This window comes from Diprion similis, chromosome 10 (genome assembly GCF_021155765.1).
Source record: "Diprion similis isolate iyDipSimi1 chromosome 10, iyDipSimi1.1, whole genome shotgun sequence".
Taxonomy (NCBI): Eukaryota; Metazoa; Arthropoda; class Insecta; order Hymenoptera; family Diprionidae; genus Diprion; species Diprion similis.
Genome location: NC_060114.1, coordinates 19,517,438 through 19,534,841, shown reverse-complemented (window position 1 = coordinate 19,534,841; position 17,404 = coordinate 19,517,438). Strand labels below are relative to the sequence as shown.

The 17,404-nt window shown below is 44.0% G+C and overlaps 1 protein-coding gene across 1 annotated transcript; it reads left to right on the top strand.

Annotated features, from left to right (window-relative positions):
* Positions 1 to 53: 53 nt before the first annotated feature.
* Positions 54 to 2,163, top strand: LOC124410913 (adenosine deaminase 2-like). The gene is made up of 3 exons (XM_046889639.1): positions 54 to 910; positions 1,190 to 1,516; positions 1,754 to 2,163. Exons 1-3 carry the CDS (start codon positions 66 to 68, stop codon positions 2,154 to 2,156), a joined length of 1,575 nt encoding a protein of 524 aa, XP_046745595.1. The 5' UTR covers positions 54 to 65; the 3' UTR covers positions 2,157 to 2,163.
* Positions 2,164 to 17,404: the final 15,241 nt, after the last annotated feature.

Below are 17,404 nucleotides of genomic sequence, written 5' to 3'. Positions count from 1 at the left end.
CGCTGATCACGTGACCTTCTCTCTCAACCTGCTTGTAAGGATCCTACTGTATGCTGACGACAATCATGTACAGGGTGCGGTGCGTTTGTCTTTTGCTATTCATTTGTCGGAGCCTGGTCTCGAGCGAAGAGTTGCCGACACTGCGATCAAGCCCCGATGCCAACTACTGGTCCCAGCGAGATCGAATCCTGGTTGAAGAGTCGCAGATGTCGCTGGGAGGGCGGCTGAATTTCGAATATGGAGAACGGGAAGCGAACGATGTCCTAATGGCGGCAAAGAGGGCGGCGATCGATCTAGGGTTTCGTGACCCGTCAAGCTTCTTACCGGCCCGGAACTTCCTCTCCGTTGCCGACGAGATCCGGCGCTCGCCGACGTTTCAAATGATCCAGGCGATGCCGAAAGGGGCCGCACTCCACATCCACAACCTCGGGATAGTCTCGTTGGACTTTGTCTTCGGAAACGTCACCTTCCGCGATAACCTCTACATTTGTCGACCCCCCGATGGCTCATTCCGGTTGAAGTTCCGTCGCTCAGGGGGCTCAGACGTCACTTGCGCCTCTTCCAATGGATGGGTGCTACTTGCAGAGCTCAGGGCGAATGCGAGCATCGTGAAAGACATTAACACTCGTATTCGTGATGCCATGACCTTGACAGTCCCGGACACCACCAAAGCTTACCATGACACAAATGCTGCCTGGACAGCCTTAGAGAATGCCTTCCAGACCCTTGCACCACTTCTCACTTACAAACCCGTTTTAGAGGACTACGTATACCAGGGTCTTGCAGAGCTCTACAGAGACAATGTTCTCTACGTCGAGATCCGCGGCAGTTTCCACAGCCTTTATGACCTTGACGGGAATGCATATGGCCCCCTCGATGTAGTTCGATTATACAAAAACACCACCGACAGGTAGATGTTCAGATACCTTTATTTATATATTCTGTTCTCTGGTAGTAAAAGAAGGTCCCCTGCGAAATACTTTTTGATCATTCTTTTCAGGATAAAAGTACAAAGTCATTTGAAATGTTCTCAAAGGTTATACTTCCGATGAATAACTCTTCAACGTCGTAGTCGTTTCGTTGAATCATTTTTCCGAAAACAGGGCCTTGTTTCTGAGTTTGAACGACAATTTTAAAGTATATTTACTGTGTACTACAAGCACATTGCGTCCCCTGTTATTGTTCAAAGGTTTATCAGGGATCACCCGGATTTTATCGGTGCTAGACTAATCTTCAATTTGCGGAGATCGGGTAGTACGAGAAGAGAGGCAATGGAACAGTACTTTGCCACCTTTGCCAGCGTTCAGAATGAATTTCCAGATTTTGTGGCCGGCTTCGATTTGGTTGGCCAAGAGGATAAAGGTAAACCCTTAACATGGTTTCTCGAGGAGCTTAGAACCATTGCTCCGAGCAGCCGATTTTTCCTCCACGCGGGCGAGACAAACTGGAACGGTTTAAGCCCCGATGAAAACCTCATCGATGCTATTCTTCTCAACGCGACGAGAATCGGTCACGGGTAAAAAATTTATTCACTTTGCAAGAACTTTGAAGTTCGCAAGTTGGTGGAACTTGTGCCTGTAGTGAGAGTTCTCTTGGGAGACTTTTACGTTAGTGACATACAAACTTCATTTTGAACTGATTTAATACCATCTAATGAATGATTTTTTTTTTTTTTTTTTTCTTAACGTTTGTAAGGTTTGTTTTTGATTGATACTCTCCTAACCATTATTTAAGAATTCTTTCATCGTTTCAGATTCGCTTTATTGAAGCACCCGAGAGTATTAGAACTGGTAGCGGATCGTGAAGTGGCGATCGAAGTGAATCCGATATCGAACCAGGTCCTCTCTCTCGTAGATGATATGCGGAATCATCCCGCAAGCTTCCTATTCGCCCGAAACTATCCGGTCGTGGTTTCCTCTGATGACCCTGGGATTTGGGGGGCGTCTGGTCTTAGCCACGACTTCTACGAGGCTTTTGTCGGCATCATGTCGCGCTCCACCGACATTCGAGCTCTCAAGCAACTTGCCATAAACTCCATAAAGTATAGCGCGATGCCAAATGAAGAGAAGATTCGTGCTTATGCAATTTGGAAGGACAAATGGGCGAAGTTCATCACAGACTTGGGTCAACGATCAGAAGCCCTAACTGTTACATAGCATAACTTCCTAGTGAATATGTATATTAATGAATCTACTAATAAAACGAAATTTATTTAAATACACATTTTGTATATCAGGTTCTTCATTTTAATTTATCAACCGGCAGTCTAAAGAGTTCAGAGATGCCGACGCATATTCGTGTTCCCGGAATACTAGCGTCTACTGATTCGACATGGGTTTTTGAAATTAATTTTTCATGGTAAGTGCGTGTCGGTTACCGGTAAGAATTTATCATCACGTGAGCCGTGGATAATGCAGAGGCAATCTACCGTACCGAGGTCTCACGTATTTTCACTTACCGATAGACACAAAATATTAGCATCTAATGGTAAAGCGAAATCTCTGCGTTTCTATAGGTCTTTTGAAAATATCAATCGAATTCGAACTTTGTTAAACAAATTTGCGAAACACATGTGAAAATTTTCACGTACACTGGGATAAGTAACAAACAATAACTATACGTTGGAAGCTATTTCAAGTTGTAGAACCACTGAATTTAAAGAAAACTTTGAAGAAAAACATCGTTCTATCGGCTTCGGTTTACTGTACTTTCAATGAAAGAAAAACCGAAGAATAACTGCCTGCGGGAAGTTAAAATAAAAGGTCTGAGACAGAGGGCGGTATTCGAAGCAAGTAGGCGAAGGGGTGAAAAGGGTTGTAATATCCGGTGCGATCCCAGCCCTCTAATTTTCGAGTAATTATACATTTTCCAGTCTCTCTGTCTACTTTTCTTCATTTACGTTCGTCTCCCGTCTACACAGCTCCCATAAGCTCAATGCCTTATTCTTCATAGTCCAAGCCAGTTTCTTCCCTATATTTTCAAAAATCCAACACAATCGAATTTTCAATCCTAGAAACAGTTCTCGCAGCAAAATCTTTGTACGAAAAAAAAGAAAAATTTTCAGATTGACCTGAAGGTGGAAAATGGTTTAATAGCTGATCAAAAACGCTTCTTTGCACCTCGAAGCTCGCTTCTTCGTCTTTGCAGGCAGCCACGCCGGCTGGAAGAAAAGCCCGGGAAAGTTGTTGCGACGCCAGTCACGTCCGAGGGCTGGATTTCCGAATTGATAAAAAGTTTGGTCGCACTTCTACTCGTCGTCCACTATATATTACATATTATATTATCGATATATGAATATAGAAAAGCGCGAGGGGGAAGAATATCCGAAAACGGCGAAGGGATTTCGCCTCTATGTCGTCTGATTCTTGTATTCACTTTGTGTATGGGTAGGTATACGGACGGACCTTGCGTGTACGGGATCCCTTGGGTTGTGGGGTGAACATTGCAGGCTCCGTATTCAACGCAAATAAAAATATACCCGCTACCCTTGCGCGAATGTCGCCATTTCATCCTCCTTTGCGCGATTTCATGATGCGACTTTTACCTGAAATGCGAAGATTAGTCATGATCGGTGGGAACACTGCGAGGATTTTAATAAGGGTGTAGTTCAAAGGAATTCCGTGAAATTGCCTGTAAACCTAAAGAGTACAATAATTGTACACATATAAGACGAAGGGGGAGGAATACTGTTGTAGTACAGTTTTATCGTCCTGGGATCGAGATGTTCAGACAACAAAACGACACGGCAAGATCAGCAGAGCGAAGCGGCGCAAAGTTTTGGGAACCCTAAATCTCAAGTCCTTGGCTTATGCTTCGTAATATCGTATAATATCGCACCAGTTGGGGTATAATTAAAGCGAAAGTGTCTTTTAAACAGCCCGAGGTGATTGCGCCAAGTAGATCCGAAGTTCGCTTCCAAAACACAAGCGGGTAACCGCGTAGCCGCGATCCCAGCAACACCGAGCCCTTAGCTCGAAAATTGGCAAGAAGGGGGTGGAGAAGAATTACGGACATGTTTTGGAAAACTTAAAAAAAAAACACTCCGCAGACGCACTTCGCACTTCCGTTATGCAAAGTATCGGGCTCTTCGAGAATCGCAATCGCGGATAACGTATCTGAAAATAAAGAGAGCGAGCGATACGGGGGGGGGGGGGGGGGCAATTTTTAGAGGAATTGAGCAGGATTGGTATTGAGGGGGGATTTTGAAAGTCTGCAGAAGCGAGCGAGTCGACCCTCAGCCCCGTTTTCTCGGGGATTATAAGGCCACGAGGGGGGCTTGCCTCGTGTAATCAGTAATCAAATTTATTAGTTTCTATTGTCTTGGGGGTGAAGAAATTCTTTTCCGATTTTATGGTGTGGAAAGACGATATAATAAGGAGCGGAGGAGCTCGCCTCAGCTTCCATGCCCGCTTCCAGAAACTGGGCTGCGAGTAACGAGGGAATAAGAATGGGCTTTTTCGGCCTGGGGGATGGTTACCCGCCAACGTTTTTAAGATTTAGTGGACGCTCCACTAGCCGGCAACTTCTCGCCAGTCTCTCCGGAACGAGCCGTTAGCGATGCTGGAGATGATGAAAAAAACCAAATTAAAAGAAAAACGCGACACTGAGTTTTTTAACAAAAATTCCACATCTCAAGGTCACCCTTTTTTTTCTCCCCACACGATTTCTTTCCGTTCGGTGGATTAAACGACATTGAAATTGATTGGCTGGGCGTGAGAAAGTTTAAAGATTAGAAAATATAGTCTTACTCAATCTTACGAATTTATGTTTTGGTTTTTATACTTTGACTCATTCAGACGTCGAATTTCTAGGTTTTGAAGTCCTATAAAATGGATTTTCTTGTACTTGAAAATTCGATATTGAGACCCTTCCATTCTCTGATCCTTTCACATTTCTACCCCCACCGAAATCGATCCGAGTTCCAATACAAACCGCGATAAGGAATCTGTTGACTCTTTAGGATCGAAGCTGTGCAGAGAGTTACAAGCGTCGTTTGCAAAAAATAATACATAATACCTTGCAATAAAAATAAATATCTTTCCCCCTCCGCGTACGTGTAGTTCGAAAGTTTTTGGGGTGAACATGGCGCGTACCTGCCTCCAGAGTTTTATGCGTCTGCTGCTACGTGGAGGCGTGTGTGTGCGTGCATGGGTATGTGCCTAAGCTCCATAACGATATATAAAGCCCATATATTTCCCGAATAAAATATATTTTTAAATCTGAGGGTCTAAACGACCAATAAACTCGAAACACAATGTCGCCTTGCCGCCACCCTCGCGGGCTGAAAATTTCAGAAATAACGCATGTTTCTTAAATATCTGCTCAGTATTGACGACGGAATTTTTCATTCTCCTCTTTCCCCCGTCTCCTCTACGTCACGGTCGTTTTCACCCCGAACTTGAACAAATTCTCGCAACTTTTTTTCTGCCTAACCATCAAACTCAACGATCCTCATCTCGGCCCCTGATCAACTTGATGATGTTTTTAACACGCCGATTCGGAGATTAATTCGCATTCTTTAAAATGGTACCATCCCTCGAGCTGTTTACGATAGGTCGATAAAAATTTATCACCTTCGTGAAAAAGTAACGTAATAATGTCGATAATAATAATCCATTGAAAGAACAGAAACTAGTCTCACCCCGAGCCAGACAATGTATAAGGCAATCTAGAATGACTTGAGGGTATCGTAAGCAATAACTGTTAGTCGTAATTTGTTACCATAATATAATGAAAAAATCGTAGCTTCGAATACAGAAGCTGTAAGATCCCAGCGAAACGTTTCAATTCTCAGTTTTATCCCCTGAAGATCGAATCCGGGGCGCAATTAAACCTGCATAACGAGAGAAAAATGTGACTTATAGGTACCATGGTGCGATTTCTGCATCTTACTCACAGTCGTAGGTTTGTGCTATGGAGGGTATATGTCGTGGTGTGAGTATACATGGTGTGCCTAGAACTCCTACGACATGCTCTTTTCTTTTCTTCGAGGTTAAAGCCTTTAAGTGAGATGTGTACCAACTGTTCAAAGAAATCCCTATATTGTTAGGGAATTATTTTTCTGGTGAACGCTACCCTGCTCGGTAACGCCATCATATCATGTATAGTTGTGGTGTGAGTTATTTAAAATCCCGTTTATTTTTCCCCACGCAGATTCAACGTCACAACAATTAACCACCACTGATTTAGGGTATTTTGGCGCCGTTGGTACACATCTTATTTAAGTCCAGTTCAGCGCGAGAGAGAATCTTTTTTAGAGAAAGAAGCTGCACTCATAGGCACACCATGTATACTCACATCACAGGAGGACTATCTCTGTGTATAGAAAGTGTCCATAGAATAGAGTACAATTGAGATGGCGTTGCTGTAGCAAAAGTTCCATAAATCGTCGAGTTCAGATTGAAACCTTATTGCTTACTAGTTGACTTTTCGAATCACTATTTGCCGCTTATTGGTGAACACTTTTTTAGTTAAAACCCCGTATGAGATACTTTTTCTTACCTTTATCCTCCATAGTTTGTGTATTACACAGTGCGTAATTCGCTTTACGCCATCCGCGACAAATCCTCGGTTTAACCTGCTTCCCTAATTCTTGTGGTTCTAGATAATATCTTGTTTTCCAAGGCGGCTAGGTAATTCCACCTCCACACCGGTGGGTTGGGGGTTATATCGCTTGTATATATGAAACTTTAATTATTATCACCACTTTGTGGGGTTTAAGTGAGCTATTAAGACCGCAACTTCCCTTAATCTTCCCGGAACCTAAACGAGCTATTTTCCTTACACAATCGTTATCACTACTCCTCTATGTCGTTTGTTTATTCACTTATTATTGGGATTATCACTTTACGATACCTCATCTAGTGGAAAAAAAAACTGATGCGAACAGGCTGACTTCTCGTGTGGATAATAGAACAAGTATATCATTGGTCACGTTTCACTAATACATGTGACATGAGTAATTTGAAACCCCAAGAATCACGATTTGTCACCATTAACATTAAAAAGTGAGGTTATCTGGTAACAAAATGGCGCCGACAATCAGGCTCTGACGTCATGAGGACGTTTTTCAATAGATCGTTGTACATATAGTAAACTTATCGAGTTTCTCGCGTACTCATTCATACTTTCCTTGTCCGGGTATAAATTCCTCGTTTTTTATAACATCTAAAACGCGGGAATTCACAGTTCACCAAAGACAAAACTTCACCTCCTCGGCATCCGAGTTGTGTAACGTAAATGTATTCCCTTAAGTTGTTTCGTTTGGTATTCAAGAGGAGCGACGGCTATGCCTTTCCGATCAGGGTGTAGTACCTCGACCAACCCCTCTTCTCGGCCCGCGGCTCCAACCCTTACATCCATGGTGCGAGGAGACACACGGATACATGGGGCGATGAGAATAGAAGCTCTTCGCCTCCTTCTCCGGAGATTGTAATGGGATGCAACATCTTGCGGAGTAGTTCACACGCTCTAGCGTTGGGCTCAGCTTGAGAGAAGTGGCTGCAGCGCGGCCGGTGTTGCCACCTCCGATCATTTTAACTTTTCCTCGGTGAAAATTCGTGCTTCGAAACAAGGCTTTTTCCCTCAAAACGCGGAAACCTGGTGTATAAGGTATCCCACGCAGCCACCGAAGAACGCCAATTCCCCACCGATAAATCCCGACGAGTGCTTAGTCCGTGGAGTTACGTGGGTGGAAGGGAGCCTTGGACCGACGATCAATCGACCGATACATCCGGGGATCCATTAGGGACTATTAGCCCAAAAAATCAACGATCCAAGACCCGCAGAAAGATTCACAGCAATCGAAGGAGAAGTTCCGACACGGATTAGGGGCGAGTCTTCTATACCACTTGTGTGGGTATATCTTCTTCTTAAGCCGATGTGCAGGTGGTGTGATTTTTTTTCAAGGATCAATCCGTCGGGCCGTCTGAATCAAAGGCAGGAAAGGAGATAAGAAACGTTTACACGCAAGCTGTAAGACATCGCGAGCGAAATTATAAAAATTTGTTATAAACATTCTAAATGATCGAACTTTGGGGTTATTGATTCTGATCTTGTTGGGCTAATTTTTTGCACCATTTCGAGATCGAATGGAGATATTTTGCAACAGCGTGTTATAGTTATGGCGCAATGTTATATTTCTTGAATGTTTTCGAGAAGATTTGTGGGAAATTGGTCAGCGAGCAAAATGCGGCCAAAAATTTTAGAATGGAATTCAAAGCACCAGCGTCCAATGGTTTTGAAGATTTTAATACTAGAAGCGTTTCTTGAGCTATCATATCTCAGTTTGTGCTATTCGAATTTGCTCCGATTCGTTTTTACGACGTATCAGGAATGATGTTTCATTCGTATTGACTATTTTCGACACAAATGATGTTGATGGAGATTTTCTTAACGGTTATTTTCTCTCTTTTGCAGCCGATTCATCCTTTGGACCAACTTGACGAAGCGCCATACCGTGGTGTTGGTAAAATCCGGAGTCTAACTTACCGGAAGACCAATTACAATTCGTCTTCTTGAATATCCGATATGCGCCGGGGGCCGCGGGGGCTGTAAGGACGTGATTTTATTTTTAACCATTTCGCGTCAATACCCTCTGAATATTCCTGATTTCTACTTCTTAGTTGAGGCGAGGAAACACTGCGGGGAAGCGCTTGAAAAAAAGACAGGAATACAGAGAACGAAGAAGCCGCGGTGGCGGGAGGAGCGAAGTCCTTCGCGGCATTCCTAATTTGATTTTCTGCGCCAGAAAGTATTTCATCTGTTCCGTTCTGCTCTCTTCTGTTCTCTTTACTTCGTCTCCGTGTGCATGGGGCGGTGCTTCTAGGGACCGGGCGTCGAAAGAAAGTTATGCAGATTTTTCTCTCTTGTAATCCTGTCACCTTCACTTTCCCCCCCTTTCCTTTTCTTCCTTCCTTCTTATTTGCACGATTTGTCTTCCTTAATTGCACCGGAATATAATTTGTACTGGGAAATATTCATCCCTGTCGTCATCTCGCAGTCTGTGCAAAGGTAAAGAAAATTTGAAGAACAAAAAGCAAAAAACAACATCAGACACGGCTGACTCGAAGTAAAATATTGTTCAGATCAAAAAATGGTATTGAATCCAAACCGCCCGGTTGATTTATTCGTCGCTAATATTTTTTCTTTCCTATAGTCCTGAGCAAAGGGATCCACATAGACGGATCGTGTCTTAGTTTCAGGACAAGGATACCTGCTCTCGAGCAAGGCGAGAGATAACGTAATCGATCGTCAAGGCGTTCGCCCCGCAGCCGAACTCAACACTTTATATCCCCGAGAATCTGGAGCCTTAGAGAGACAAGGGAGGTATGATCATGACGCCGGGAGGAAGGGAGGCTTATTTCGGTGGAGACAAATGATTCACGAAGGCTTTTTTGCCGAAACAGGAGAGAGAAAAAAGGCGAACATCTGTTCATATTAATGTCAGGTGATTAAAGTGGTGTATTTAAAATTTTCCTCAACCCTTTAAAGCCGGCGCCGAAGTCGTTTGCGTAAAACGATTTTTGGGGGCAGAAGGATGGGCCAAAAAAGGCCGGAATATTGTTAGATGTAAATGCGGAATGAGCTGCACCACGCCTCGCGGCCGGCCCATCAGGGAAGAGGCCTGAAAGTGAATCCATCGGTGAGAAATCGTCGATGAGATGGGCTGGTATTAGTTTTAATATACGTCATTAGTCAGTCTTAAGTCGAGGTCGTAAGGTTTAATTGTTTGCAGGAAGTCCCGCTCGTTAGTCATAGGGATAGCTTCTTTCGAACGCGAACCGGAATGGTCACTGTTGACCGCAAGGTAGGTAAAATGTAAAATATAATTCCTTCGATACTCCACCTTATCGTCAACAATAAAGCAACAGGACGAAAGCCAGGCCAAATAAAAATCGGGACTCCTGTAAAAAATTTTTACGAATAGTCGAGAGGCAATACGCATTTCAGGTTAAAAAGGGTTCGACGTGTGTCCTTTGTTAGCCGGGTCGAAGGATGCAGGCAGGCGGACAGGGAAAGTTTTTGGTTGTTCTAATTAATCCCCCTTGTCAGAGCATCTCGACGGACAATATTGCTAGCCATTTCGTTCGACAGAATCCTAGCGGTGGGACTCTTGCCATTCGCCCGAAGCCCTCAACCCCCTTCCCTCCCCCGTTCAAACCTGCTACCGAGAAACGGGGTAACTTTGGTAACAAGCATCCAGTAGCTCCTCTCCCTCTCCGGCTCGCGGCACATACCAGCCGTCAATATCAGTCTGGTGTAATTAAACATAACAGATCAACATTATTCCCCCCCCCCCCCCCCCCGTCGCAGTCCCTCTCACTACTCCTAAGGGGTGCAGGGCCTGAACCAGTACTGGAATTGGTTAATTGGATAAATGTCCGTCGAATTTACTCACACTTTTTTCAGATACATACCGTCGGCTCCTTCAATTGCGAGTCTGGCCACTTTAACGGCGCGAAAAATGAGGGAATAACGTACTAAAGAATTTTCAATCTCACAGTTATCACAGGATTATTTAGCGGAAATGTTACATCGGCAATTTAACATATGTAGGGTGAGTTCGCCTGCATTTATGGAATTCAGCGTACACTTTACGCATCGGCATTTGTTTCGTTCGTTAGGGAGGGGGAGTCAGCCAATCGTGAACTATGAAACAAATGTCGATCGGTTAATTCTAACATCGGTTGCCGCAATGCAGGCGGGTTTCAATGAAAATGTACTTTGAATTGCATAAAAGCAGGCGGATTTGGCACTAGTTCCAAATGCTTAGATAGTTCAGATTGTATAAAATCTGCGATTCCGAGGCTCCGAACAAAATGGTGTAAAACTTTATCCTCAAATTCTGAACCATAATTTAATCGTTTGAAGTGGTTCCTTTGAATTCGGTGAACAAAAGAGCATTCGAAGCATAGTTTTGTTCTGAAAAAATCTGATGGTTATACAATTTTGAGATTTCATAAGAATCGTACCTAGAAACCGTTATTCGCATTATTTGTTTGGTGAAAATTTCGCGAGTTATCCAATTTTAAACACGTACGCAATGTACTACCGAATTCAAATATTATACCTTTTAGTAGCTTTTTCAGAGTCTCGAAGCATCGTTGAATTTTTTTGCTATCGTTCGGGCTGCTTTTAAAGTCTGAGACCACGGTTTATTCGGAAGTAAGAAATGCAAATCGGCAAACGCGTCTTCTTACCTTTTGTACGAATGTTAACCATGAGAATGAGTAGCAGTAGAAGTAGCAGCAGCAGCAGCAGCAGCATTAGCAGCAGGTTACTAGTAAATTAAGCCAACCGCAACAATGTGCGTCTATTTATTAGGGCATTGTTCATGCCGTCGACAATATTGAGCCCCGGCGAGACAGTGGAGAAGCCAAAACCGTCCCATTAATCTTAGAGCCTTCTGTCGCCTCCGAGCTAGAGAAAGAGGAAGAGAAAGAGAGAGAGAGAGAAAGAGACAGCGAGAAGGGGGCTCCGCACCTTCGCCAGGGGCACCCTTATCCCCGAATCCTCGAACCCTTTGCGGGAATAGTGACACGTTGGCAAAAAACGGCGTGTGTGTAACGGGGTCTTCGTATAATTAGGAAGGACTGGAGGATGGGTACAGGGTGTAGGTTTCTCCGGTACTTACGGATGGGTGGTGAGACTGACGACATCAGCTGGCATCCCCCTCGAGGTTGGTTGGATCGCGTTCGCGCGTTGGTAAGTATTTAATTGCCTGAGACGTCTGGCGGCCAATAAATCTTCGACAACACCTGCATCATACCTTCGAGTCGGCTCCCTGCAGACTACTGATAGTGTTTATCGTTGCCGAGGGAAGCATTAGGTACACCAAACTCTGGCGCAAGAAGTTACACGCGTCGTATTCTCGGCTCTCATCCCTCCGGAATTCATGTAACAAACATCCCTGAAAATCCTACGCATGATCGTCGTCTCTGTAACTTTCCTGCTGTATCCGGTTGATTAGTGTTTAATTACACCCCCGTGTTACATGCCATGCATCAGGTTTCGCGTCTCTGTCACAGCTGAACACGTGGTGCGAGAGCCCGTATCACTTTTCTTTCATTCGAATTTGCAGCTACGATTAGATTAGATTAGAACCCTGCAAGGGTTTAATGACTGTGATTTAGGGTGGCTGAGGTCAAGGTTGGGCTGCCGCTGATGGCTCTTCTGATGAGATTCAAGTTCTCCGGCTCTAATCACTCGAACCGTAATTCAAGAAAACAGTTGCCGAACGCCGGGTTACTCTTAAGGTCAGAAGACCGTTACCGTCGAAACTTTACCTTCGTAATTCGGTCCCCGCTCACCACTTGCAAATAAAATACTCAACGATACCAGTCGAGTTTCTCGATGAGATGAGGCCTGGCCGCATTTCCGGATGATACACTTCGTAATGCACAAAGCTATTACTGCGCAGGGCTTGACTCAAACGCTTCTCTTTGAGCCGCAAAACGGGCAAACGAACTGCCGGGAAAAAGAGAGACGCGATAATAAGAGTGGTGGAAAATCCTCGCCACATCGCCACCCTTCAAATAAGAATGAGAATAGTAAATAACGTATCTCGAATCAGGGAGAGGGAAATAGAGAGAGAAAGAGAAAGGTGTTATTTCACCATCTCGTGGCTTCGACTTGATGAAAAACTGGACTCCTTTGAATGGATTGAATAGTTCTTGAAGCATTTAAAAATTTGGATATAGTTTTCTTTTGTGATCTGAATGACTTTCCAATGATTTCCTTTATACAGCCAACAGACAGGTCATTCTCGATCGGAAGGTTATTGCACGGCGATAAGAAATAAATACAAGAATTAAGCGGAAACTTTTTTTTCGCCGTAACGTCCCGGAGAGCAAAGATTACTACACGAAACTCTCTCGGCGGAATTCTGACGGCCAATCGGATAGGCAATTCAAAATAACATCGGAAGACGCGAGTTCCGATATCCTTCTGAGAGATTGGGATAAGCCGATGAGGGTCAGATAGTAACGTACCACTATTACATTGGCTAGTTCGGATGTGTAGCGGCCATAAGCAGTAACCGTAACAGGACCATAGGAGAAAAACACTCTCGGACAAAACTCTCTGCCCAGTCAGGATATTTATTTTACTTTTATTATTAGTATTTTTCTCCCGCCGCTCCATCCCTCCTCCTCCTCCTCCTCCTCCTCCTCCTCCTCCTCCTCCTCCTCCTCCTCCTCCTTGATCCTTTTGATTCTACGTCACGGGAAATCTGCATCTGCACCAGTACTCAGGAACTTGCACCTACTTACCAATGGCTCGGAAACGGGTTAAATTTTTATAACGAGGATCACGACTTGTAATCGGCCCTTCAAACTTTCCTCTGCAATTCCCATCTCCTGAACGACTCTGAATGCAGGGCCAGAAATTTGCGCGAGAAAGGATTTTGCCCCCGTTTTTGCCGGCTGTTTACGCTGACCACGAAGCTGACCGCTTTTCTGTACGGTCATCATTGGTTTCCGCCCAAAGCTTGTACAGCGGCTGGAAGTTCGGTGAAAGTGCGCTTCGGCGACTGGGTCCTTCGCCCTATTTGTTAGACCCCATCCCGAGGACGAGGCACGTATGATCTGACAAATACGGGATGGGTTTGGGATCGTTTAGGGGCGGGGGATGAAATCGATCAGCTGTTATACCGGCGGCGGGCTCGAATGTGGTCTTGCAAAAAATTGGTATTTCATTTTTCCCAGCTGCAGACGAGACGAGGTACAGAGCGACGTTTCTATATCGATCACTAGATGACACGACCGTTTCGCCGGGTGTGTTCCGAAATAAACCGGTGTTTACGAGAGTTTCGCGGACTTGGGGATTCCCGGGGTGAAGGGCAACTCGGTAAGCCTTGGTTATGTTGGAGATTATCCCTTTTTCAGGATAGGACAAGTGACCCGGTATCTCCTTCTTTCTCTCTCTCTCTCGCTCTCTCTGCCTGAAGAAAAACAGCAAACGATCGCGGGCAAGTCCCGAGGTCATCTGGATGGTCACTTTAATGGTTCTTTGATTTAATCGGGGTCCCAAATCGGTGCGTAAAAAGTGTGGACTGCGCGGAATTAGGTTCAGCACCGTTCCATTTCCGTCCTTACCGACCGAGTCGGCGGTGATCATTGGTTGTGTTTGCCGATGAGCGGAATATAGGGGCGGAAAAAAAAGAGGAGAAGAAGCGGGAAAGGAATTGTAAGATAAAGAGCGTTGCACCGCGCATAAGACACACTGCAGGGAAGAGAATCGTTCCTGCGCAGTTTTTTTTCCCTCACTGCCGTTTTATCAAGTATCGACACTATCCCCCCGTTACACTGCAGGCTTGTCTCGCATTCTACCGAATTCAAACGTATGCATGGAAGTCGATATCTCGGATGGTTATTCTCTCGTGTTTAAGGACTACCGCGACTGCTGCTGTCGCAGCTTCTTCGGCTATTCGAGATAACAAAAATCGTGGGTAATTTGAAACCGCAATATCTCGATCTTGTAAGCCCTATTTTGTCTCACTCTGTCAAGTGAACGCCTGGAGCATCTCGCTCCCGTTTTCTTCCCTTCTTTCATCGAATCACAAATTATGCTTTCGCAAATCGGGACTTGGTCTTCGCGGGTTTATGTGATCGCTGCATTTGACTGGCATGGCGTGCGTTATTTTCAGTGCTGTAGGTACGATGATTCACTCGACGTGGCATTATGATATCAGAGACACGATTTGTGGCACAAGGTTGCCCTGTTAAGTTCGTCTCACCGCACCGAGTTAGAACGTTACATACGTCGGGGGTACACCAGAAATTATACACCCTTTCATCCTCTTCTCGTGTATCTTTACAAAGCGATCGCCTCTGGGTATCGCCTCGCCGAACCAGACCATCCCCAAGTTGTTATGCTCATGTAACGTACATATTTGTACCATCAGTTGTACGAAATTATCACAGCAACATTCACATTCATCGTTGCATATGTGTTTCCATGAATTTTTTTCTTTTTTCTTTCCTCATCATCAAAGGGCTTGGAAAAATGTACTTCTTCGTTTCTTTCCTTCAACCATGATAATAATCATAACAAAAACTGATTAAAAAATCTTTTTAATCTCTTATTTCCGGACGCTGGTATATTCTTAGGAATATTACACGATATCAGATCAATTTGTAACCGTGAGAAAGTGTCGACGTTGGTATGTGTTGGTTGTTGGGGCTATTCTGAAGAAAAACTACCCCTCCTACTCTTCCTCCTCTCTCTCCTGCTTTTGCGGAAGGGTGTTTAGGGTGGTTGTTTACGGCACCGATTTCTTCCCGGTCAATAACTCCTAACCAACCCTCAGGCCCGATTCGTCTGTCCATCGGCTTCCACATTATTTGCTGACACAGCTATATAATACCCCGGAGTTTCGGCTGGCCTATACCAAAATTCACCCTGTTTTATTTACTATTTACATGATACATCGAATTTATCTGTACACTTCTTCTCTTATATACTGTAAATAATTCAGTGGATAATTTTATTCATAAAGAATTTGGAAATGTTTTTAAGTGGCATACTTATATTACTAAAAATAGATGGAAGCTTAAAAAAGGGAAAAACTTGTAAGGAGAAGGGAAAAAGAAGCAAGTGTATGCAAAGCGGGGATGTTATTAGGCGAAGTAGCGGCGAGTTTTTCTTTTTTTTCCCCTTCCCTCTCTTTCTTTGCATCGACAAAGTTGAACGGGTGTATCACAACAGGATAGCTGCTGCTCTTCTAGGGAATAAAGAGGAGGAAAGGGATGAGGCGCGAAAGAGAAAAGTGAGGTTATAGAGCCTCGTAGCATCGCCATGATGGGCCATCCAGCGACGCGACCGCCTTACAAATGATCCCCATTGATTCCGTGTAATGTGTTTAGTTATTTCATCCGACTATAAACCAGTCCTTGCTTGGCTGTTCAAGTGCTCGCCTAAATTGGCAGGCTAGAAAATAAGAAATACACACGACACGTAACAAATAATCCTTAAAACAAATTTGAATTTCAGGTTAACAGTTGGATTAGTCAAAGAACAAAATGAATCTTTCCTTGAACTCTGGATTGTTTTTAGCTTCATGATCATTTGGAAAATGTAAAAAACGATTAGAGAGTGAACTATTGTTTATGGTAGGTTTAGATTTACTTTTGACAATAAATTGGTGTGTAAAAGTGATTTGAGACAAAATCAAATCCTGTCGATGTACGAAATTGATAAGGAATGAGAAAAAAAAAAAAAGAAAATGGTTAAATTTTTTTGCCAATACCGAAGCGGGAAGTCAATGGGGGCTGAGAATCTATCGATCGTCGGAATTATGGCAGTGTGTCAAAGCGGGGTTTCCCTCGTCGAGTAGTACGAGATAGTCTGGGGATGTAAAATGTTCGCCCTGTCCCGGTTGGCGTCCCCCGTCCCGCGGCTCTTTTTGAATGCCCGGCTTTAACCCTCGAGCAAAACCGAGCGAAAGCGAGGCTGATATTAAAACAATCAGACCTTGTAGGCCGCGCTGTTTCCCTTAAATTTGCAAAATACAAGAGTGAGGCGTGAATTTATTCGGCGAAGAACTGCGGGCTGTAAAGGCCGTTAAACGCGAAACAAGCGAGCCACCCTCGGCTCATGGATTTTCGGAAAAATTTAAAAATCAAAAACTGCAACGATTTCCCCCAGCATCCCTCTCGTCACTCGCTACTCTGCAACGGCTAGGATTAGCATAACCCGGCCTCCGCTGCCCATCCCCCTTCATTAAAATACAAACAAACTGACTCGAACCAACCCTCAAACTTTTAATCTATATTCGTTAAGTCGCCTTAAGCAAGTCTGTTGGCGTCTGCATTAATTTATTATACACCTTCATCCGCTCGATTTTATACAGTAGATGAATGAGGTAGGTGTGCGAGCCATAGTCTTCACCGCAGAATCAAAATCAAACCATCTCTGTAAAGAAAATTTTTGATAACATGTTGTGTTCGAATCGTGAAAAGGAAACTCACCATTTTTGTTGGCGAACTTTGATAAACAAGAATATATATATGTACAGATGATAATGTATTGTGCAAGGTTTTACCCCGAGCTGATGGAGTTGCCGGGATGATCACTAACGTCACGTATATATAGGATGGAAAGAGGAATTGGAACTGGGAAAGTCTTGATGGTTGGTACTAAGTGGGATCAACCAGCTAGCAGCGAGGAAAGTAGCTGATATACTAATCCAATCGAACGATATAACGTATAAAGTGTTATACATGTACATCTACACGTACATATATAAATGTATGTATGTATCTGTCAGCGACAGTAATATTGAATCCAAATTGCGCCATTATACTTTGCGCGCCAGTTTCTATCCTGCAGGATACGAATAAACAAGGGTATAGGTATTCCCGTTTCTTCTCCTATCCCCGGGGATACAAATACACAAAGTGCT